This window comes from Callionymus lyra, chromosome 12, assembly GCF_982586985.1.
Source record: "Callionymus lyra chromosome 12, fCalLyr1.hap1.1, whole genome shotgun sequence".
Taxonomy (NCBI): Eukaryota; Metazoa; Chordata; class Actinopteri; order Syngnathiformes; family Callionymidae; genus Callionymus; species Callionymus lyra.
Window position 1 is genome coordinate 25,951,722 of NC_141829.1, and position 24,640 is coordinate 25,976,361.

Consider the following 24,640-nt stretch of genomic DNA (forward strand, 5'->3'; position numbering starts at 1 on the left):
TCGTCGCCTGCCGCCGCTGTTGCCGATGTTGTTGGTGCTGCTGGGGTGGCTGGCTCTGGTGATGCTTCCCCTGCACCAGATGATGAGGCCGACGAACGGGATCTCCGTCTCCGAGCGCCGTATCCCCATCGTATCTCGTCATCACGGAGCTGCGCTGACTCCTGCATAAAATATATAATATATATCTTATGTATCACGATATAGGGGCAGCAATATCGTTCGCAAAATTCTTACAAATATACACCAATGGACATGACTTGTTTCAGAAGTGTCATGGTCAAGAAAAGTGTCGTCAAGTTATCTTAAAAATGAGAGATTAATTAATGATATAATTAATCAATCCAAATTTTCTATTTTTAATCTAAAAAAAAAAACGTTGAGAAAACATCTCCACCTTAGTTTTTATTTCGATTCATGATAGTGATTCATGATAAATTAAAATATTAATTTATAAAGTCAGTAATTGCAGTTCTAGTCATCGACATGTCGCTGTATTTGTGTGTATAAGTGTCACTGCAACCTTTCGTTTCCACCAGCTGAGCTGAATATTGTGCTTTTGTCTCCATCATTAGTAAATAAACTTATAAACTGCTGTAAGTGAACATATGAATAAAGAATAATTAAATTATTCACCAGACAAATCAATGTCCACTTTAGTCTGTAACTATCCCTGACAACTCTGCACACAAAGAAAAAATATTTTCTAAAAAACTCAAACTTGCTTGAACACTTTGTTTTGAATGAATCAAGTTCATCATCTTCTCATTGCAGAAGTCTCCCGTCATCGACGGCATCAACACACCGGCTCATCCCGACGCCCTGATCGTCAACATCATCAGAGGAACTTTGCTTCCTCGTGCTCGTGTTTGGATACTCGGGAGACAAGCGGCAGTTTCTCAAATTCCTGCTCAGTTCATCGACGTTCACACAGAAGTACGAGGCTTCAGGTGAGTGCGACGATCAAAGGTCGTGTGGGTAAATCAAATTTTAAAATAAATGTTCATCAGCCTATCATCCAAACCCCTTGATTGACATACACAACAGCCAATCAGTTGAACTCTGACCCTTTCTGACACTAACCCATAGGGCTGTGTATCAGCAAGAATCCTGCGATAGGATTCGTATCATGATACATGTGCGATGATACGATATATCGCGATACTGTAGTAACAACGATATATTGTTTACAAAACTTTTTTAACGGCTTTTATAAACACACTATTAAAATATATAAACCATGAAATAACTTTGAAATAAAATTCTACTTTAATTCAAAGGTAAAAGTTAAATTGATTTTGTAAATATCGATACAGTATCAGTAAAAAAAACATCAGGATATATCATTATATCGATATTTTCTTAAACCCCTGACCCGGGACTCACGACAACATTTTTGTCTGTTGATTTTGACCTTTACATTTGATTGTTTTTGTACATTTAAAACTTTATTGACACTAAACAGTAAGAACAGAAATCCAACAAGGTAAATCAACCAATGGGCTGCTTTCTTAGTTACACATTTTTCACTAAAGAATGTGATTGGATCGACTATCCGTCAATTTAAACAGCTGGTTTGGTGTTTGGATGATGTCCGGAAAACATTCATAGTTAATAGTTATTGTGGTTATTCACGGTTCATCAATATACATTACATATAAATAATTGTCAATATAATGGTAAATAAAGATGTTATTGTAGTAGTTTGATCATTTCATTAGAAGCTCACATGATAAAAAGTGACAACACTTCAAATACATTTGTCTCCTGACAGCAAGGCGATAAAGGACGACTACCTCCGCAGGCGCTTTTCCAACAGCGAGTTGTCCGAGAAGGTCGTGGCACATTACAAGCACCTGCCGACGCTGCGGATTCTCGCTCGCAACCCGTTCGTCTGCTGGATGATCGCGACCGTGTTCGAGGACAGATTTAGCGACGCTAAATTCAACTCCTTCCACTTTGACCTTCGGGAACTTAAGTCTACTCACAAACACTTTCGTCTACTTACTACTACTAATACTACTACTTCTAATACTTCTACTACTACTTCTACAACTACTTATCTACTTGTATGACTACTTCTATGACTACGTATACTTATACGACTAGTAGAAGTAGAATAAGTAGTTGTAGAATTAGTAGTAGACGTATAAGAAGTATAAGAAGCTTTGGAAGTAGTAGAAGAAGTATAAAAAGTAGAACAATTAGTCGAATAATTGTTTCTACGACTACTTCTACAACTAATTCTTATACTACTTCTACGACTACTTCTACTACTAATTCTACTACCTCTACAACTACTTATTATTCTACTACTTCTACTACTACCTCTTCTACTTCTACTTGTACTACTACTTATTCTACTTCTACTCCTAATTATTCTACTTATTCTACTTCTACTACTAATTTTGCTACCTTTTCTACTTCTACTTCTACCTCTTCTACTTCTACTTCCACTACTTCTGCTTTACTTTTTCTACCTGCTACTTTTTTCTTCTTCGCTTTCTTCATTTTTCTTCTTCTCAACATCTTTTACTTTATTACAACGTTTTCACATCAGCCTTTCTCCTTTATGTGATCCTTTCAACTTTTTTCACTCATTTTTAATTTGAATACTAATTCCATACTTTCACTTTACAGATTCAGCAGATTCAGCATTCATTTCTTCAGTAAAAGCACATTTTCTAGTTCGTTATCCTGTTTCAGCAGCTGTCGTAGTGGCGCATTTATTCCAGAGAGACGTGGAGCAAACCTGACCTTACTGTGATTTCTTATTTATGGCATTAACATTATTGTTGTAGCTCTGATCCTTTGTGTTTCTCATGCTCTTCATTTGTTCCTTAGCGAGTTCATGAGAGCTTGCAATATCAATAGCTTTCTCAAGTGTGAGCTCTCCATTTTCAAAACTCTGGCTTCTAAAATCCACTACTCTTACACCATGTAGTGTTTCCTCACCCGTTGGTCGATGAATAACAGACTTTTCTTTATATTTATGCTCGGACAACTTCTGCTGCAGTGTTTATTCAACCATCTTATTTCCACAATCTCACCCGAGTTCTCAGCAGTTAAACAGAGTTTTCACATTCAAGAGTGACCACACTGACACCTGCTGGTCGAAATATATAACCGGTGTAGGTACAAATTCTGCCCCCCCCCCCCCCCCTTCCTACGTGATGACGTCACACGCGGCATATGCGAATGTCTCTTTAAAATATTTTTTTTGGGTTAAAGAAACGTCAACAGAGGGTTTACATGATACTTTTTGCCACAAATAAAACATTTATATTCACAAAAAGGCGATGTTCTTCAACATAATCACTTTCCGTTCTTTCATTTCCTGGATTAGCTATAGTCTGTCTTCAAAATAGGAGATTATTTATTTTAAGAATTTGAGTTATATTACAATATACATAGTACCTAATACTGAAGATCATCACTCATTTGCCGATGACAAACCCATTTTCTTATTTTAATTGTTTTTATTTTATTATATTTTTGGTTATTATTTTGTATAATTGTGTACTGTATGATTTCAATATAACTCATGTATATATGTTTAATCTTGTTGTCAACTTTTTTGACTACTCAAATGTCCCAAATGGGAGAAGAGTAAGGTCATTTCTTATCTCATTTTGGGACAATTTTCATTAGAAAAAAACATTTTACTTTTAAAGTCACAGAAAAGCAAATGAGAACAAACACACAAAATAAGCATTGGAACAATCACATTATTTCAAAACCTGTATCAACAGTACTGATTGTTGCTGATGGACTAGATAACATTCAAGTTATGACATTTCTTACCACATTCAATGAAGGCTCTAACCCTTATTCTGATGTATCAAAGTGTATCAACAAGAAGTTCACCTGCAGCAACAACAAAAACAGTTAAACCTTTCATGCATGCAATTTTTAAACACAATGCACAATCACTAATGATGTAACACAAACACTACCCAGGGATGTTCAGGCCACTTGAACAGCCTTCTCCTGGATCTATGTCATCCTGCACCACCCACAAATGAACTGTGGAGACACCCTCTTGCTCAGCATCTATGTTTTCTGTCTCTGACCCGTAACATAGCACAAAGCTCAAAGCCTCAAGCTGAAAGAACAACAGTACTACACATATTTATCTGTGATGTCATATTAGTTACTCACATGTGTTGCTGAAAGCCTGAATATCATTGAATGACAATTAAATTCCCAAAAGTAAGACGCCTTATTTCATGCCTGGCTGTGTAATAGATGTTATAGTGTACATAAACATTTGTATTCAATGACAACATAATCTCGAACAACATAAGTATATCTCAAACATGAACACATTGAAACCATATATTTGCATTCTATTTTAGAAATGTTGTTGCCACACTCACCATTGATCAAGTCTTCTAACCGAGGCCAGCGTCCAGAATATCATACTTTTCTGTGCGATTAGGTGCATCTTCTCTACCCCTCTTATCAAGACAGCAAAAAGTGTGTGTGTGTGTGTGTAGATGGTCGTGTGTGCTGGTAGACTGACCCCCCTGGGTCCTCTGGAGGGGTGAAGAGCCTGAATACTTCCACTAGGATCAAATAGTTTGAACTGCCATTAATTATGCTTAAATTAAAGTTTTACAAACACACCATGATATAGCTTAAAGTAGAGGAAGGACATGATGGTCGGAGCTGCATACAGACGATTACACAAACATCACAGATATACATATCGTACATCAACATTATTACATATTCAACGTGGTTTATAGAAGCTGTTACAAAAGAGTGGAGTTCTAAATAACTAAGCAAGCCTTTTCAGAATTTTTTTTTAGACTTAGACTTAGACTGCACTTTATTTATGATTATGATTGTGGTTTATAATTGACCAATACAAACATGTCCATGTGTGTATTTTACAGAACCATGCTGGAATAGACCTTTCTGAAATACAGCTTGAAGAAATGTGCACATAGGATAACGTATTTCATTAATGATATACACATGTATGCACATATTTATTTCCCAATATCCATTTTGATGATATTCATATCGGTTTAAATGTATTTTGATATGTATTTTATTGCCCTCAATGTCTCTATTTTCCAAAAAAATTGTTTTACCTAATAATGTAATGTATGCTTGTACATGCCAGCATGAAATGTAGGAGGAGGGAAAACCACTATGAGGTACAACAAGTTGAACGAATAGACCATTTGGTAAAAGAGTTGTAGATAATCTGCTTTTTAGAATTACGGAATATATGGTGGATACATGTATTTCCTTATTGATATACACATTAACGTATGTATATATTTCCCAAAAACTATTTAAAGGAGTGTAAACTAGTTTATAAAGATACTAAGATATTATTTTTCCCTGTATGTCTCTACGTCCAAACACTTTATTATTTACTAATTATGGCACTCCTGGTATTCCATGTATGTGAAGAAGGAATGACGATATGAAGTATTACCAGTTGCATGCTAGTGGATACATAGTCATATAAGAGATAAATAAGATTATCTTGTCAGTTCTTAGGATTATAAATATGAGGCCACACGGGTCAGTGACTCACCAGCAATGAACCTCAACACACGTCACTGAAACCTCCACTTCCTGTTACACAAATCCAGCGGCACAGACTGAACAAGTAAACATTTCAAATGGAAATATTGACATTCGAGCCATTTTGCCCCAAAATGTAGTGTTTTCTAGATTTTAATTAAATATAAGTAAGTAAGTAAGTAAGTAATTTTTATTTATATAGCGCTTTTCCAGACCAGGGTCACAAAGCGCTTAAACAATCAAAACAATATTCAATAAAGTATATATTTTAAAGGTCAAGATAAAACTGATAACACAACAGGAGTTCCAGAAAATCAAGGAAAAGCCTGAACAAATAGAAACGTCTTAAGATGTTTCTTAAATGAACATAGGGCACATCGACCTGCACAGAGCTCTCTAGGACCCACTATTATACCAACATGATAAATGTTTTCATTTAATCACTCTTCCTTTCAATGTAGAATTCTTTTAATTAGGTAATTCAAAAAAACAAATCCAACATTGCAATAATATAATAATACTGACAGCACTAATAGAAAGCTCATGCTATATCACGGGTGAGGAAAATCATTGTCAGAAGTGGGATTCGAACCCACGCCTCCAGTTGGAGACCAGAAGTCCCGTGAACAGGAAGGTTTGTCACCTTGAGTCTGGCGCCTTAGACCGCTCGGCCATCCTGACAACTGCGCTTCAATGGCCGCAGAAACCAGTTTTACTGCTAAACACAGTCTGCCTTTCCTACCTAGCACAGCACTGTTCAGTTATACAAAGCATTAATATTACCTTATTGGGCTCAGTTGTGTTTCGGTCAATTGTGTCATATAGGTTTATATCCAGCAGATGGCCTTGTGACGCCATAGATTAACAAATTAACGATCTGATCGTTCACATCAATCACATTATTGATTTGTGATTTTTTACTAAATAAAATAATGAAATAAGATAACACACTAAATAAGCAATAGAAAAACAGAAACGAACACCGAGGAAGCCATTCTTTTTTTTTTCAGGCGTTTCTGTTTTCTCGGTGTATTTTGTCTCTGGTATATTTGTGAACAATCGACATTTTATTAAAATAAATGGGACATGTTTTTCGATCCAAAGAAAGTAGAAAAAAATACTTGTCAGAAGTGGGATTCGAACCCACGCCTCCAATCGGAGACCAGAAGCCCCTGTTCGCAGGAAGGTGCTACCTTGAGTCTGGCGCCTTAGACCACTCGGCCATCCTGACAACTAGGTTTTCACGTGGCACAATTTACTGTTTATTCCTATCTCGGGCTGCTCTCTGTATTTGTTTTACATTAGTATTAACATTTCCTCAATAACTATGACTCGATGTCTCATCCTGTTTATCTAGTTAGGATAAAAATGTTTCGAGATAGTCCGCGTTCCGATTGAGGCGCTGTCTCAGTCATATCCACTTCCGGGTTTTGAGCACGTGACACATTTACTACATAACCACGCGTAATCGTTCTTATGAAACCCAAGAGTCGACTTATTTTCCTAAATCAGTTTGAGAGAAGATCATGTCTATCTACAGGAATGCGGTTTGGTTAATGAAAGGTCTTCAAGAATATACGAAGTAAGTGTATTTCATGATTCGTGTTGATATTGCTCCGATGGCATCTAACAACCTTTCATTTAAAGAGAGCGCTTTAGAATCAACACGTATTGTTGTGACATATTCGCGTGTTTAATGTGCTGTCAATAACTTCTACTACTACTACTATCTACGTCCACACGTTGTCTTGGTTTGCATTGTTTAAGCTTAAACTCGAACACAGTGTTTATTAACTCAAAATACAAACTATAAAAATAGAAGGAAAAAAAAGGTGAATTGCGTTAATACATTGTATATGTAATACTGTCATTACAGAAGATGCTTTCAGTAGTGGTGTTACAACACAATTTGCTTTTTCAGGAGTGGTTATGAAGCTGCAGCCAAGAACTTTGCCCAAGCAGACCTAGAGGTTAACCTGAGTGGGAGGTCTTTCATGATAACTGGTGCCAATAGTGGTATTGGAAAAGCAACAGCTCAAGAAATCGCCAACAGAGGTGTGTCCATTACTTTTTATCATGATCTATGCCAAGCTTTGAACATAACAGTCCATGTATTGTTACTGATGGAAGACTTCCTGGCTGAATCAAATAATCTTTCCGAAGGAGATATCCAGAGGGATTAATAAAGTTTTATATCCTATCTATTTTGAAGAAATCTTGACCTTTAAAGTATATACTTTATTGAATATTGTTTTGATTGTTTAAGCGCTTTGTGACCCTGGTCTGGAAAAGCGCTATATAAATAAAAATTACTTACTTACTTTAGAATGGTCTTTCTTTCAACAGGGGGAACCATCCACTTGTTGTGTCGTAATCAGGGTCGAGCAGAAACAGCAAGGGATGAAATAGTTGAGAAGAGTAAAAACCAGGTGAGCTGAATTACAAATAATAATAATATCTAAAGTAGGTTTTGGTTTTAAGTTGGGCTCTGGTCAGCCTGACCCATTTCTGTAAAAATAAACCAAGTTCAATGGCCACTTTCTGGATTTTAAGAAATGCTTTTTTTATTTTCTGTGTCCTAGAATGTCCACATCCACATCGTTGACATGTCAAGTGAAAGACAAGTTTGGGAGTTTGGCCGAAACTTCTCACAGAACAACATTCTCCATGTGTTGGTATGTTGATGTGTTTCTTCCCCATGTTTTTGGGATTCTACATTGTGTTAAAACTATCCTTGAACTTTGATCCAGATCAACAATGCAGGCTGTATGGTCAACCAGAGGGAGCTGACTGAGGAGGGGCTGGAGAAAAACTTTGCTACAAACACACTCGGTCAGTCATTTCCCACAGTGAGACAAAACAATGTTAAATGATTTGTGTCATGTCACTAGTTTTCAAGGGACTTTTCATCATGCTCTCTAACTGACAGAAGGCTATCATACTGAGCTCCACTTATAAAGAAACCAGATATTGGTCTGAGTGATGTTACATATATTCATTTGTATCTAAACTGCCCATTAACCAATGAGTTATATAACCTCCAACCAATCTTTATTTATAGAGCATTTTCACGTGGAGTGGAGGCACAAGCTCTACACATCAGCACTACCTATTATATGATCATACTTAAGGTGAAACAAAGAGTTAAACTACTTGAATACTTTACATTTTTGAATAACAACAAATACCGCCTTGAGTAATTCCTCAAATTGTTAACTAAATAATATAAAGGTATAAAAGATAGCGAATTAAAGGTAGACTAGTGGGGTTTTTTTCACTATTGACAAAATGTATTAAATGTTCCATCACACAAAGTATTTAAAACTATGTTTGCCTTTGCATTCTTTATTAATCCCTCAAAAAATAAATACTTAAACATTTCATTATATATATTCTTTATGTTGTGAACTAAAACTGTTCTGTCAAAGGAAACCAGTTGGTCATTTATTATCAAGTGAAATGTCATATTTTCTTCATGTATTTGTAATTACTCTTTATCTATCTAAGAATATGCGCTTTCCTATTATTCCATGAAACATGTATATGTTCAGTAGAATACTCGATTGCTAGATCATATCATCTTTTGTTTCAGGGACCTACATCCTGACCACAGTTCTCATTCCTGCTTTAAAGAAGGCTGAAGACCCAAGAGTCGTAAGTGACAATAAAAAGAATAAAAAGGGTGCTAAACCGCCAACTGCAGCTGAACCCATAAACAATGGAGAGGACATTCTAATATATTAACAGAAAATTCAGTAAAGTAAATTGTGGTCTTTCAGGTTACTGTGTCATCAGGAGGGATGCTGACCCAAAAGCTAAATTTGGACGATCTTCAGTTTGAGAAGGGAACATTTGACGGCACCATGGCCTACGCCCAGAACAAGGTAACAATGTCATTATAAAGGAGTGGGCAATGATGGGTCAGCTGGTTAAAGCCTGCATGTGTTGGTTACAGAGGCAGCAAGTGATCATGACTGAGAGGTGGGCTGTTCTGCACAAAGAGATCCACTTCTCCAGCATGCACCCGGGCTGGGCTGACACACCAGGTAGACATTCACGCTTGTCCTGGTTATTTATGAAAAGATAAGCTTAGGTATTAGCTTAAAGCAAAACAGTGTGACACTCCCTAGCACCAATATAGAAGGTACATTTTGCACCAAAAATTGACTACAAACATATATGTTCAATCAGTGCTCACAGGTATAAGTTGAAGGGATACCTGGCCATTTAATGTAACACACTGTAAACTTGTAACGATTTTTTGGAAAAACCTATTAACATTCTATATCAAGTAGATTACAGTGACAGACATTTGTCCTTGCCTTGCGGCCACAATAAAGCTGAAGAATAATGACTTTTGATTTCCATTTATGAAATAATCCAGGTGAACATGGTTAAAAAATGCATTGAGGTAGAAAAAGAAAACAATTTCATAGTGGAAAAGGTTGAATATTGGTGAAAAAATAAATAATTGTATTTTCTTGAAGAATTAATCAATATAAAAATGTGAAGAAATCTAATATTTTAACGGTTTGAAATATTATTATTCAATAATGAAATAATGTAATACAACTACAACCAATTCCACCAATATAATGGGATATTATGGCCTTTAATCAAAAAACGTTGAAAATAGCAATATATAAACCATGCGCCCTTTGATAATTCTTTTAATCTTTCCTGATATTAATCAAAATTTTCTTACACATGGTAAACGTTATGATATCATGTGACCCTCCTAAAGGAATGACAGATTCAGTGGAATTTCAGAATGACAGTAATACTACTTATTTATTTTGTTTGCGCAGCTGTCCAGTCTTCGATGCCCTCCTTCCACGCCAAGATGCAAAACAAACTCAGGACGGAGGCCATGGGGGCCGACACTGTGGTCTGGCTTGCTATTGCTGCCGCTGCTGCTAAGCAGCCTAGTGGACTCTTTTTTCAAGGTAAGAATGAGAATGTGTTCGTCTAGCATAACCACGGATCTACCCAACAGCGTCTGATGTGTTTTTGTTCCATTTTGGTCCAGATAGAATGGCAGTTTCCACTCACCTTCCTCTGGCTTGGTCCAAGTGCTCCCTCCAGGATCAGGAGAAGCTTATGCTAGTTCTAGAGGAGCTGGCTCAGAAGTTTAAACCATGATGCCTCATTGCTCTAGTGCCTACGCTCCATAAAAGAACAGTCTGGTTTACATTCCACTGAAGACGGAAACTGAAGAAAACTCACAAATAATTCAATGAACTACAGAAGTTGTAACTGACTGGTGTTTAATAATCCTGCAAATGTAAAGCTTTCATATCTTTGTTTGATTTTGCACAATAATGTTATTACACTTAAATTAATAAACACTTGGGAAAACATGGTAAATGTGCCCATATGCCTAATACATTTTCAATTCATGGCAATTGTTTTCGGGATGCTCAAGTAATTGAGGCTTTTACAACAACGTGAAGCATAATTTCTTTAATTGCAGTGCTAACATTTCAATATTTGTTTAATATTAATTTTAACAAATGTCAACATAGTTTGTTGTTTTTTCCAGTCACTCTGTTTACATAAATGAAATACTTTGTGGTTTATAAATTCAAACCAATTCAGTGTATTTATCATCCATTCAACAAAGTCATCTATATTTGTAGACTTGAATAGTTTGTATGTATGGACAGAAGAAAAGGGACATGTTCAAAAGTATGGGTTTAGCAAACAACTACATTAAAGGGATCGGTGGTGGAGACACATTCAGGAAAGGTAAAGGCAAAGTAAGGATTGGACAATTTCTCCTTTTTCTTTTGACTTTTTCATTGAAGTGCAATCACAGAACAACAGATTCATCATTTTAGAACAATCCGATTCAGAAAAACAGGCAAAAAAAAAAACACAAATGATCATAAATTATTATTGAAAAGAGGTCCACACTTCGGTTGATGGAATTGACTGGTGTAGTCAAGAGTAAACATTGTACTGCACTGTCCTCAACGCAGACACATTTTCATTGATCAATCATCACACTGCTCAGTCATCACTCTCAACTAGAATTTAAGACGAGTTAATCACAATAGCGACAATTGATTGGTTCGTTGCATTGCGATTAGGAGGAAAACACATTATCAGTGGGGTTTTTTTTACATTGAAGCTGCTGTTGAATTACCACAATGTTGCCTTTTTAACTTATTATCGATCTTATGTGCAATATTTAGAAAGATAACAAACAGTTGGGACAAAAATGAGCCCACTCTTAAGCAGGAATAAACTAGTAACGCAGGACTTACTGTTTAGCAACTAATGACTTGTAATTGTCAGCTTACAACAGTAATATTTGTAGAAATTAATTTGACCATATTTTGGAAGGGGATAGTTAATATTCTCTATTTGTCAGAGGAATTACAGTGCCAGGCCGGCCCAAGCTTAGAAGTACAGAAACTAAAGGTCACAAACATATATATGTATATATTAAATAGTGTTGTTTGGATGATTTACCTGTATTTTCTATCAACCTCTTCACTGAAACAACATACGATAACTGTGCTCAATAATTCATCAAAAATAAATGTGCCATTTAAAAACAATGGTTATTTAATACCCAACACTACCTACTCTCAACAAAAAGAAGATGCTCCATGAAACTTTATATTAATTACTCGTTTAAGTGTAAAATACTTGCCAAAAAGTGAGCCAATATTAGGAAATTGCAGCTGTTTCCATTCCATAGTCATTTGTATAGATGTACGATGAAAGCATTGATACTGATTTAACCCACATATGTACATCAATAACTCTAGAGTAAAACTGGAAACAAGATGTACAATGAAAGGTGCAAAAATATGACAAAAAATGTGTATTTTGGAGACTGCCAAATAATGAAAAAATCCTCATAACATCTGGTCTTTCAATAAATGCAGTAGAAATGAAATGTAGAAGAAACCAAACTTTAAACTAATCTCAAATTAACCATTTCAGATGTCAAAACAAGAAAATACAACACACTGAACTAATGATATGTAATTTGTTCATCGCACTGTGCAGATGGAGTAATGCCTCACTGCTAACGACACATGGAGATACGGGTTGTCCTGTTGATAAGAGCAGCAAGGTGAAAAAAGTCAAAATGTGATCCAGTTGCTGTACCGCTATTGTTATTTGTCATCATCCATAATTAGTATTGCATTCCCTTTTTTCATCTTAATGTGTTATGTACCATTTTGTGTAACATATATTATTTTTTAACCATATGTTACACTTGAATGGAAGGGGGACTTATCGATTTATCAATCAGCAATGCCTCTTATGATGCCAATGCATGGTACTGCAAAGAGTATCCAAACAATGTCCACTTCAACAATTGATGATGCCAAAATGAGCCTGTGAGGTCATTTGACACATTTTCTCTGCAGTCAAGTTGAGTTGCTCCCTTTCCGAATGTGTGGTAAAGGTTTAGCTACACAACATGATTTATAAAATTGGAATCATCAGATGTGACTCTCACTTGAATAAAAAGAGGAGGAGAGATAGATATGGCATTTTCAAACACACACTTTAAATTATTCAAGTACTTGCTTTCTTTGTACTTTAACTGACCTACATCTGAACATGACAACAATTAATATCTGATAAGTAATATCTGATATTCTGGAGAATTTGTCTCCCACTAACATCAACATATTGGGATTCTGACAGGAATGTTTTGGAAATATGGAAAGTATATTCACATGAATGAGTGAGACAGGCAGAAACTTATCCAGCAGAACATTCGACAAATAAGTTAAACATGCACATGTGTCAGTAACATTGGATCAATCAAAGATTCATCACAGGATTCTTTGGCTCTCCAACTCTTGGCATATCTGGTCTGCTGTTCAATACCGGACTGTGATCCCATTTTATGTTTCCATCTTGTTAAACCATCACATTCTCAGGAGACCACAGGAGTCATGTCCCACAGCTGTAGAGAAGAATACAATTTAGCATGTGCCACCATGTAAATGAAGTGAAGTTGTATAGCTATTGTAAATCTGCAACTACAATTCAATTGAAGTGCTTTAAGGGTATAAATCCATATACAATGCTTAGGTTCAGAATACATGTATTTTGGTCATACATGACCATACAAACATGTTTATGGGTAAAATTAGAGAGAATTTAACCAGACTCCGTTAAATGAAGATCTCTTTTACAAGGGTGATCTGGCCTAGAAAGGCAGCAGCAGAAGCAGAAGGGCAAAAGCTCGCTTGATCTTGATTTTAAAAAACAAGGAGTTAAAAAAAAGTTAAGCAACTATCACAAATAAAACAGATACAATAGAGCAAAAAGACAAAGTGCAGGAGTTTTGGTCACGGTAATAATTGAATATCATAGACAATGTTCAGTGGTTTTTATTATCTACCCTTTTAGATGGAGCGAAAAGTTCCCAGTGAGATAAAAGTTGTAATTTGAGTTTAGTTTGGAGAATATTCCAAGAAGACAGGGCAGAGTAATTAAAAGCTTTTTCCTCATTTCGATCCAGATACATTGAGCAGACTCGTGCAAAATGTCATTTAACTGAAGAAAAGTAGATGGCAACCAAGTCAAGAAGAGCCTTATAGACCATAGTCATCCGATGTGTGTAGCCTCTTTCTGGCAGAGAGGATATGGAAGCTTTAGCAAACAGTTCACATTGATGTGTATGGCTCGGGTGTAAACTCAGCACACAATGATACACCCGAATCAATAATTGTAGGCAAGTATTTGAGGAACACATGTAGACCACATCGCCATAGTCCAGTACTGGTAAGAATGTTGTTGATACATGGACCTTCCTAGCTCTGAGGGAGAAAAAAGACTTGTTTCTATAAAAGAAACAGAGCTTCCCCTTTAATTTAGAAAGCAATTTCCATGCTCTTTGAAAGAAGGCACCTGATCATTGTCAAATCCCAGGTACATGTAACCAGTAAACAGCTAAAGATATATAACAGTAAATTACAGTCTCATCAGCATAAAAATGGTATGAGGCATTCGACATTTTTGCATACAGATCTTTCTATTGTAAACAAAATTGGTCCCAGGACTGAGCCTTGTTGTACACCTTTTGTGACCTCAAGAAAAAGGGGAACACATTCTGTCATATTAGCCAGACATTCTTTGAACCAGGCACAGGCTGGAATTGAGATACCATTTTTCATAATTTATATTAAGGACTGACCTAATACTAAGCTACTAATGTGAATTATTCAATCTTAACAAGTCCTGTCAAGAGATTCAAAAATGGAGAGATTAATTAGTCATGACTTAAATGTATTGATCAAATACATCTCATACATACATACCCAATCATATGTGTTCACCATTATTTAAGCCAATTATTAACTAAGAAATGAAAAAACAAACTAAAATAAACTTTTAAATTATAATACTAATATCCAAAGCCATAGGAAGCTAATCCATCTAGGTGAAAGAGTTGTTGGTCTTTCCCATCATAACTTTTCCTCACAACCATTAACCTAAATCTTTCTTACACTACATTTTTGTGTAGTATAAGAAAATTAATGTTTAAATGCTGCTTAGTTTTACCTAGACTTGGCTGGAGTCAGAAAATGAATCATCCACTAAATGGCTATCCTGAATGAGGTGCAATCATCAGATAAGCTTGAAAGGGGATAACTGCTGAATGTGACCCGCAGTCTTTTAGTGATGACGACGACAGATTCTTACCTTGATGACCTTGTCGGCCCCAGAGGTCAGCAGGCTTCCAGTAGTAGGCTCATAGTGCATGTAAACAATGCTGTGCTTGCTTTCGTGGAAGGTGGCGGTGGGAGCTCGACTGGAAGACACAAGAGCAGATGCTGCTTTCAGAGACAGAAGTGTCAGTGTAGGAACACCACAGAACTCTGATTGTTACTCACTCCTCCTCAGTGATGGACTCGTAGCAGCTGTCACATACTCGCACCTCAAACTCAAAGCCCATGAGCGGGATGGTTGAACGTTTGGACGAACATTTACCACACACCGCCTGTCCGCATTTTCTGCAGTGATGCTGGAAAGTGGTAATCAAAGTTCAGTTAATCTTTAGAGCATAATTAAAATTCACAAAAAAAATACTAACATTTTTGAATAATTTAATGTAGCAATTGTTATGCAATACTCTTGGATTAAGAACAATCCTGAGTAGATATTTTGTATACCTTCCTTGCCTGCCTTATTGTAATCTTCCTTCTCCAACAATGTTCTATATATTTTAGACTTTTTACCTTTGCTGTTTAACTAACTTTGAAGTAACAGGAGATTGTTAGCGCAACTGGTGTATGAAAGGTAGCTTGGTGTGTCTTAGGGATCAATGTGTAGGAATGGATTTTAGCATGATGCAAACAGTAACGGTTCATCTTCTGTGCTCGTCTTCAAATAATACCAGTGCCAAGTACTCAACACTGTGTCTCCAGACACTTAAAAAAAAGTTTAAATCTAGCTGAGTTTTAACATTAACTCCATAAATGGCACCATACTACTTGCAATACCTGGCCTCCAAGTTGGGAATGAATCAGCTACATAATTACTAACAATCAAGTTGCAGACAGAATGTGTTGATAGAATGAATTTTGACTTCATCACTATTTTAATTCTATAGAACTGTGCTTTACGTTCTAATTTAATGTCAGAGCGTCAACTGTAAAAAAAATTTAAAAAAATCAATTAAGAACTTTAAATTAAAGCTGCAAAATAGGTATGTGAAAAAAGCCTCCTAATATAGCATCCTTGTTGTTCCATTAATGCAACACGCAATGCTGCTTTGGTGAGCTGTCCATGGAAACTAGCAACCCCTTGGATGATATCATTGGTTATCAAAGTTCCCTTTTAAAACAATAATATGTTCTGGAATCTTGATAGTTGATACTTTGCATTCACTACTTTGCATACTGGTATTTAGCATGAAACCCTTTGTTATTGTGTTCAGAGGAATTGTATTCTGTTTGTAATGCTGCCGTCATCACCTGTCGAAGACCAATCTTCTTGCTGTCCCACATCTGCTTGAAGTTCCAGAAGAACGGCTGTTCACACCTCTGACAGGAGTCACTGTCTAACCACTCTGGAGTCTGACCACACATGAAAACACATGTTTTTAGACAAACAACAAAACAACATAAACATTAATCAATTGTACTATTGAAAATAACTAATAGTAAAAGTTACAATGATTCTTCATTGAACCAAAGGGAACAATCATTTCCTTAACATGTTTGCAGGCTGCATAAAAACTGTAAAGGGGGTGTAAGGTTGGCTATATGCAAATAGAAACCTCACCACAAGATGATTTAGCATAATTTGTGCTCATTCATAAATGCTCTTGAAGCAAGGAATAGCTCTTTCACCTCTTGTCGTGTCACATCCATGTTCCAGATGACGATGCTTCCATCTGAACTGCAGGAGATGAGCTGGCGAGTGTGCGAAGCATAACACAAACCCTGGATCTTCTCACTGATTGAAACAAATAAATTATTAACCAGGGGTTTTTAAAAAGTGGGATACTAAGCATCCCTCATTATAAATGTTAATGATGATGCTTTATATGGTCCATACATGTAAACACAGAAAAGGTTTTAAAAGTAAATATTAGAAACATCTTTGTTCAACTTTGTTAAACATACATTTTAAAAGCATGTTTTACTATTTACTTCCATGTTTTTTAACATATTTTAACATCTGTGTCTATTTTTTGACATGCTGATTTTTCATGCTTGCCTTTTGTGGAATTCGCCAAATTAATCTGGGTAATATTTTCCTCCTTATCTGCTTTCCCCAGACTGTGTCCTCTTTTACTTGCAATAATAAAAATGAATCCACTTTGCTTCTTAAATACATGCAATGAGAGAAGCAGCTGTTAACACTTCTTTTAAGTAATTGAGTCACATTTTGAAGTCACACAGAGCAGAATACATCTTTAAATTAACAAAGGGTTTTGTAGGTTTTGAGCTGGGACTAAATGCATAATACATAATTGAGACCATTTGAAACATAATGTTGTTCATTAGTTCTTGGGTTGGCCAGGAACATATGATGTTCAGATTGAACATTGAACAATTTAAAGATGAATGACAAGGGAAGGAGGGTAGGTGATTACTTGTGCCCCTGGAGTTCGATGGCGGTCCCCTTGCGCCCTCCTATGTCCCACATGATGATGGTGTGATCTGAGCTGCCAGAAAACAGGACCCTCTGAACAGGGTCCCAACACAGTGCTGTCACATTACCTACAGGAAATATTAGAACATATCATTTCAAATGTAAAGAGCTGTAGTCTGCAGCTTTCACCCCTTAAAGAGCAATTTACGAGGGTTAAGACAAATATTTCTTATCTCTCAGGAAATGTGTAACATAAACACAGCAGTATTAGTAGAATGTATTTTACATGAGATGGGCTTATAATGTACCTTTTCAGCCCCTCAGGATGCTACAATCCTTGGATTCAGTCCGGTTATACCTTGAATCTCCAAATGTAGCTATCGAACCAGGGTCTTCAGTTATTAAGCTCCTCTGCTGTACCACCTAATACAGATTACTCTCCATGTTCCCTGCTCTACACTGTTCTCCACGTGATCCCAGAGTCTGGTTCTGCTCAAAGTTTTTTTTGTCAAAAGCATTTCCTCGCCACTGTCGCCAAATATCTTTCCTCTCACATAGTGTGGCTTAAACGTAAGGTGTATCCCAATATTCATGTTGGGAATTGGCACTTTAAATAAAATTGATGTTCAATGACTGAGTCTGGATTAATTTAATTACCATGATGAGTGATCACAACTAATTGTATTAGAACCTAACACATATGTGTTAGCTGTCTGTCTTAGGTGAAATACATGTTATCCTCTAAATGAGAAAATGAGCTGTAACCGCCCAATAATACTTTTTCAACACCTCTGGTGTTATCCAAGCAGTTCATTGTGTTTGCATGCAAGTGTTTTTGTACCAGTGTGTCCCTTGAAGGTGGTGACAAGACTGCAACTATCCTGCTCTAGCTTTAGGATTGTCACCTGACCGGACTGGTCACCAACAAAGGCATGCCTGGTCTCCACATCAAATCTGTCATTTTGTTGAGGCAAAATACAACATACTGTTTATGAGAAACACTTGTAAGCAATAAACAGAATTAACTTACATAAACATACACCACTAATCAAATGTATACATTATCCTATTGGATGATAAATACATTTATTGTTGGGTGGGGAGGCTGCAATCAATGTTGCTGATTGAGCACTTACTCACTGTCATCATTTACAAGAGAAAGGCTGCTTCAGTCTCCACAGCATTAAAGAAGCCTGGTAAAGAGTCTCAGGAAACCTTTTTTTCTATTAGATTTCGCTCTATAAACCTTTTTGCTGTATAAGGGAAAGAGGTTGGGTCACTCAATACTTAACTTGCTCATTTTGCTCTATAAGAACCAACACATCAAGACAAAGGATACTGGAGCCCAGAAACCCAGGTGGCTGTGTAGTGAATCCCCAGCTGTTGGCCACTTTCAGAGCAATGCCATGTGAACTTTTTATCCTGACCTGAGCTCAACAGCCACTCCATCTCCAAGACAAACAGTGCCACTGTCACCTTGCCCTGGTGGGCTGCACAGAACACACATATAGTATATTAGTGTACAGGTTTTATAATATATATTTGACTAATAGTTATGTTTCATTTACTGAATTACAAACATTTTTTTTTACAAGCCACATGTAAGTGTGACTACTTCAGTCAACAAACAACATCCCAGGATGTGATACAAATCACACTCAATTGTACACATACATATCTTACCTTGGTATGTGCGCCCTGATGTCATCTTATTATAATCCTCTGATAAAATGAATTCCTGAAAGGCATAAGCAATAATGTTACTACCCCTTGTGTGTAACTTCATACCTTTTGATATGCCTTAATTTAAAACTACTTTTATTGCATTATTTTTAAGAGCGGTCAATGTTTGTTGACAATCATTTGTCTATTATGATAACATCAAGTACTACTGGTTACAAACTTCCTGCACTCAACAAGTAAAGACAGATCTTTTTGTTTCTTTAATGTGTGCATTTATTAAAAAAGGATATTATACAATATAAATGTATCCCATTTATCATTGAACAGTGAGCCTTTGGATATTCGAAAAATAAAAACTATATGGAATATGCTGCCACTTTGTGAATAAAATAAAATAACACTAATTGCAGGTCATTTTCGTAATGGTGGTATCGAGTGGGCTTTCATGCTCATTTTCAGCTGAAGTACTTACACAGATAGTCCCAGTGTCCATCCCGAGAGATAGCCTCCTGGTCTCATGGTTAAAGGACATGCAAGTACATGAGGCTGGAGAGACAGGAGTAGATTAAATAGTACATCGAACAGAATCACAATTACCTATTTATTGATATAACATTTCAACAAGATTGTATTGTTAAGTGTGTTTTATAAATTAAATACATTACATTAAGAGTCACAATACACATGCTGCTAACATATTTCTGAGGGAAATGACAGCCTGACTACAGTTAAATATATAAATATAAATACTTCTAAAAAAGTAATTCAAACACTAAAAATGCCTACTAAACTTTTTATTATAATAGAATAACAATCACAAGATATCACAAATAATTTAAGTGAATGAAGAAAGCCCAGTGAAGAAAGTAATATAAAAGCTACTATAAAACATAATTAATAACAATAATAAAAATCGTATATTCCTTGCAGGAAGTAACAGTACAAAACTAAAAACAAATAATTTGTCAATGGACCAGGACTATTGACAGTCTGGCAGCTGTGGAAAACAGTATATCCCCCGACTAAAATTGTTGTCCTAACAAAACACCAACATAAACATACATTTCTTTTACATGCAACTTTCTTTATTGTGCGTAACTGTGTCGCTAGCATAAAGTATAAATAATAGTATGGTATAAGTGTACAATGTATTACACAACATAAAAACTTACATGGCAGCAACTGATAGACACTAGGCCAGTATTGACCGCTGTCCCTCTTCAGCCATACTCGAATTGTCCTTTGGGAAATAAAACCTCATATTTATGTGGTCAGGTGTTCAAACAGCCAAATACACATTGATGCTTTTAAGGAGCAAACCATTTAAAAGAGACAACATAAAAAAAGTGATGACAATGTAGATGGATCCCAAGAAAAGATTTGTTGGATAGTCTTAAGAAGCTTCTTGAAGGCGTCAGTAGACTATCAAATGCGGAGGGAGAGGAAGATCATTCCAAAGTTTAGGAGCAACAGCCAGTTTAAACAATATTTTTCAGTGGTTATAAATGGTGTCAAATTACGCATTACAATTAAAAAATCTCAATCCTGATTTCAACTGGAGTAAATAGTATGTAAATGACTATAACAAAATGTTAATTAGATCACGAGACATTAGTTACACAATGCAGCGAAAGCAACAGTGAAGGGTAAAAAATGGGCAATACCGGCCTCAGCTGGACACAACACGTGATGACATCCATAAATGCTATCATAAGCACTAGAGCGTCCTCAAAGGTCAGCACACACACCCAGCAAGTCGGAAAATTTCACAATCACAACAGATGCTTTTGTAATTAAATTTAAGACACATTTTCACATGTACCTGTCTGATTAAATAATACATTAATTTAAAGAAAAAATACATGTTGGAACCAAAACCATTATTTGTGAACAAAACATAATTTTGTTTTCAACATTATGTTTTGTTCATAAATAATGGTTAATGCTACAAAACAAGTTGACCTCAGGAGGCAGGAGGCAAAGGAACGATAGTAAAAGGAACGGGAAGCATATGATACATGTTGTATGATAAACATTAGAACCCATTTTCTCTGTTGTTGGATTGAAAATTATCCAAAGCCAACAGTGCTTCTAAGCTTAGTACTTAATACCAAGTGAACTTGGAAATATATTAAAGACTGAACAAGTAGCTTGGCATTGTGTAAAGATTTAGTTGGTCCTGCTGCTAAACAACTGAAGACTATGTTTAACCAAAATATGTTGTTACAATCCCTCAGTTCCCTCAAGCAGGCAGAAAGAACCACCTTCATTGTTTTTCAGGAGTCAGGACTACAGAAGTTTGATACGCAACTTTGTGGACTGGATTGATAGACTTTATAGAGGAACCACCTGCAGCTGAAAACCTGAAAAGACTAAGGACCTAGTCTTTTATTTTGGGAGGTCCAGGCCAAAGCCACGTCCAGTGTCCATCAGAGGCGACAAGGTGGAGATAGTTGACAACTATAAGTACCTCAGTGTGTGGCTGGACAGTAAACTGGACTGGTTCTGCAACACAGACCATGTATATAAGGAAGTTCAGAGTAGACTGTACTTTCTGAGAAGGATCAGATCATTTAACATCTGCAAGAAGCTCCTCTGCATGTTCTACCAGTCGGTGGTGTGTTGGGGTGGGAATGTGTCCAAGAGGAGTGTCAACAGGTTGGACAGGTTGATCAGAAAGGCTGGCTCTGTGGTTGGCATGAAGCTGGACTCACTGGTGACAGTTGCTGAGAGGAGATCTCTGGAAAAACTACTGTCTATCATGGATGATGACAGTCATCCTCTGAACACTGTCATCAGTGAACAGAGAAACAGAAGTGCACAAATGCTCCTCAGGACTCATACATTCCTCATGATATAACCCTTGTAATTCTTAATTTGTCATCATAAAGGTTGCAAGTTGACTCTAAACACATGGTCATTTAGGATTAAAATCTAGAATCTTTAATATAATTTAGCTCACAATAATAAAGTGTGAATGTTTCACTCCAACCTGCGTCAGAATATGTATTTATGATATATGATAAATATATGATAATAACATTTGAAATAGAAGATTATCATTATAATGACCAACAATAGTAAATAAATGAATAATAATGAAATACTTGTTGAAGATATTACAAACCAAAAATAAGCAAATGGGGCTTTTTTGATTTAGGTAGAGGTAGCATACTACCTTTTAAACGTACAATGAAAGAAAACAGCCGCGAAGCTGTCCTTTAAGGAAATTGTAAGATGGGGTCTTTTCTTTAGAGATTCTTCTAGATTTAGAAGAAAAATGTAATCCATTTAGGAAAAAATAACATTGTACAGAAAACATTCAAGTTATTATTAAATCAAAATCTTGAACTGTAAAAATACATCGAGTCATGGTAATGATACTAAATAATGTTGATGTAGATTCTTGTTTGACAATGACAGCACAGAGCCAAGTCAGTTGAAATCAGGAGAAATACGACCCAAGGGAACAGAAAACTAAAATCTGCTATGAAAATGTCTAAACTATATGTTAAACAATGACAGGGTTATTAAAGTGTTTTTACAAGCTTGAAAATGCAAAGTTGGGGAATCTAAACAGATTGATGCTTGTTATTTTTATACATTAATCACATTTGATGACTACACTCCACATGCATCAATGCGTTTCATCAACCATTTTGATTTTAGGAAATCTAATCTATTGGGATTCAATTTTTAGTTTACTCCAATATGAACACGTGACAGCTCTGTAAACAATAGCCTCTTAAAAACAACATGGCTTGTTCAGCGCCAAACTGTTTTCAATATATCTTGTTTTTTAAGAAAAAAATACTTGGTTTGTATCAAATTCAACAAACCAATTTATATTTTTAGGTTTAGATAAACGCACGTGTCAGCTGACACCTGACGTTTACTTCCAGGTTTTGCAATAATAAGAAGAATTCAAAAGAAATACATTGTATGCTATTCCATTGAATAAAGCGGGTCATGCAGTGGACATCTCACCTGTCTTCGGACACGCTGATGACACAGTCTTCTTTGGGGATGATGACCGCGGTGCTCACAACATCTTGGAAATCCTCGATCTTGCTCAGCAGACATGGCTTCCTCGCCTGCGGCTGTGGTTGGATGTCCGCCGCCATGTGTGGATGATACACAAGCCTCCTTCCTGGTTGCGGTCCCGAATAAACATAACCGAGCCCCGGTCCAGTCAGAGGGGCTACAGCCTTTAGGTGGAACCTGCGTGTTCTGAGCAAGCCAGGTAACACACGGTGTTGTGACGGCTGTCAGCTGACACCACACGCGCCGGAAGTCACAGTGAGTGTCTTGATTATTCATGAGTAATCGTTAAGTCTGATTGGTTAAAAAAAATGTTTGGCACATTTATCGACCAATCAGTCTTTATCTGATAGTCTTCTTGCTCTTAACGTTCATTGGTCGCTTGCGCTTTGATAGATTTGCGTTTCCTGCTACCAAAATAAAACATCTCCTTCGTTCTGTTTTTCCTTTCAGAACAAAATTGCCAAAAACCGGTATTTTAATTTCAGAATAAACCACTCGTGACGAAATATCAACAGAGTAGAGCATCAGCAATACAAATCTCAGAAACTAATGCCAATTAATAATGTAAAAACCTTTTGAAATTATATACAAACGAGACCACTTAAAGTAAGCGTCACAAGAAAAACAAAACAATCGTGGGTCATTTGCACCAACATATGTAGTGTAACTTGTATGTAAGACAATTCGAAGAAATGTCATAATTAATAAGCAGAGCGAACTGGCGCTTTTATATTGAAGGTTTACAATTCGGAAGTCACTCACCAAATGTATATCCTGTAACTCATCGACGTGTAATTACAAGACAAGCTTTATAAATACCACATTTTTATATGTATTCAAATAAAGAAAAAGCACTAATAAACAATTTAAAGGTATCTGAAATTATGTTTTGGGAAAATACATATATTCTGTTGTTGTTTACGCTAATTTGTAACGGGAAATTAAGAAACATGTTCAGAAAATACATTGTGACTTTACATTCTGTCAAGTGATTTCTATAAACTGCGCGGACATATATATGATATGATATGATTTTATCTACTCCACCCAAGCCATTTGTTATTTCATCATTTATTTATTAAAATATATGTTCACTTTATAAACTTTATATCGTGATCATTTTGATGCTTGACAACCATGTTAACCAATAACAAATATGGCTGGAGAGAATGATTAATCCATTACTCCTATCACACACCAGCCAATCCTTTTGTTGAGGGCGATGCTGAAAGAGGACGTACAGTTAACTGACGCCTATAATAAAAGCTTAAGATTGATTAATATA

At 36.2% G+C, this 24,640-nt stretch overlaps 2 protein-coding genes and 2 non-coding genes across 4 annotated transcripts; 1 reads left to right on the forward strand and 3 right to left on the reverse strand.

Moving 5' to 3' along the window:
- Positions 1–6,115: 6,115 nt before the first annotated feature.
- Positions 6,116–6,225, reverse strand: trnal-caa (transfer RNA leucine (anticodon CAA)). The gene is made up of 2 exons: positions 6,188–6,225; positions 6,116–6,161 (listed from the first exon to the last, which is right to left on the reverse strand). It is a non-coding gene; the product is annotated as a tRNA-Leu (tRNA).
- Positions 6,226–6,666: 441 nt separating this feature from the next.
- trnal-caa (transfer RNA leucine (anticodon CAA)) lies at positions 6,667–6,775 on the reverse strand. Its single transcript has 2 exons — positions 6,738–6,775; positions 6,667–6,712 (listed from the first exon to the last, which is right to left on the reverse strand). It is a non-coding gene; the product is annotated as a tRNA-Leu (tRNA).
- Positions 6,776–6,976: 201 nt separating this feature from the next.
- dhrs12 (dehydrogenase/reductase (SDR family) member 12) lies at positions 6,977–10,932 on the forward strand. The gene is made up of 10 exons (XM_087803743.1): positions 6,977–7,126; positions 7,466–7,599; positions 7,891–7,973; positions 8,127–8,219; positions 8,295–8,376; positions 9,137–9,198; positions 9,324–9,428; positions 9,500–9,590; positions 10,353–10,490; positions 10,574–10,932. The coding sequence occupies exons 1-10, from the start codon at positions 7,071–7,073 to the stop codon at positions 10,684–10,686; spliced, it is 957 nt and encodes a 318-aa protein (XP_087659869.1). The 5' UTR covers positions 6,977–7,070; the 3' UTR covers positions 10,687–10,932.
- Positions 10,795–23,576, reverse strand: wdfy2 (WD repeat and FYVE domain containing 2). The gene is made up of 12 exons (XM_087803742.1): positions 23,299–23,576; positions 20,484–20,551; positions 19,784–19,857; positions 19,312–19,366; positions 18,968–19,118; positions 18,470–18,582; positions 17,630–17,756; positions 16,881–16,986; positions 16,503–16,604; positions 15,420–15,550; positions 15,229–15,337; positions 10,795–13,483 (listed from the first exon to the last, which is right to left on the reverse strand). Exons 1-12 carry the CDS (start codon positions 23,433–23,435, stop codon positions 13,454–13,456), a joined length of 1,203 nt encoding a protein of 400 aa, XP_087659868.1. The 5' UTR covers positions 23,436–23,576; the 3' UTR covers positions 10,795–13,453.
- Positions 23,577–24,640: the final 1,064 nt, after the last annotated feature.

Coding starts and splice junctions, on each gene's coding strand:
- dhrs12 (XM_087803743.1), top strand. CDS start 7,071: ATGTCTATCTACAGGAATGCGGTTTGGTTAATGAAAGGTCTTCAAGAA. Junction 9,429..9,499: donor TGGCCTACGCCCAGAACAAG/GTAACAATGTCA, acceptor TGTTGGTTACAG/AGGCAGCAAGTGATCATGAC. Junction 9,591..10,352: donor GGGCTGGGCTGACACACCAG/GTAGACATTCAC, acceptor TTGTTTGCGCAG/CTGTCCAGTCTTCGATGCCC.
- wdfy2 (XM_087803742.1), bottom strand. CDS start 23,435: ATGGCGGCGGACATCCAACCACAGCCGCAGGCGAGGAAGCCATGTCTG. Junction 19,858..20,483: donor TGTCTATCAGTTGCTGCCAT/GTAAGTTTTTAT, acceptor CTGTCTCTCCAG/CCTCATGTACTTGCATGTCC. Junction 16,605..16,880: donor TGGATGTGACACGACAAGAG/GTGAAAGAGCTA, acceptor ATGTGTGGTCAG/ACTCCAGAGTGGTTAGACAG.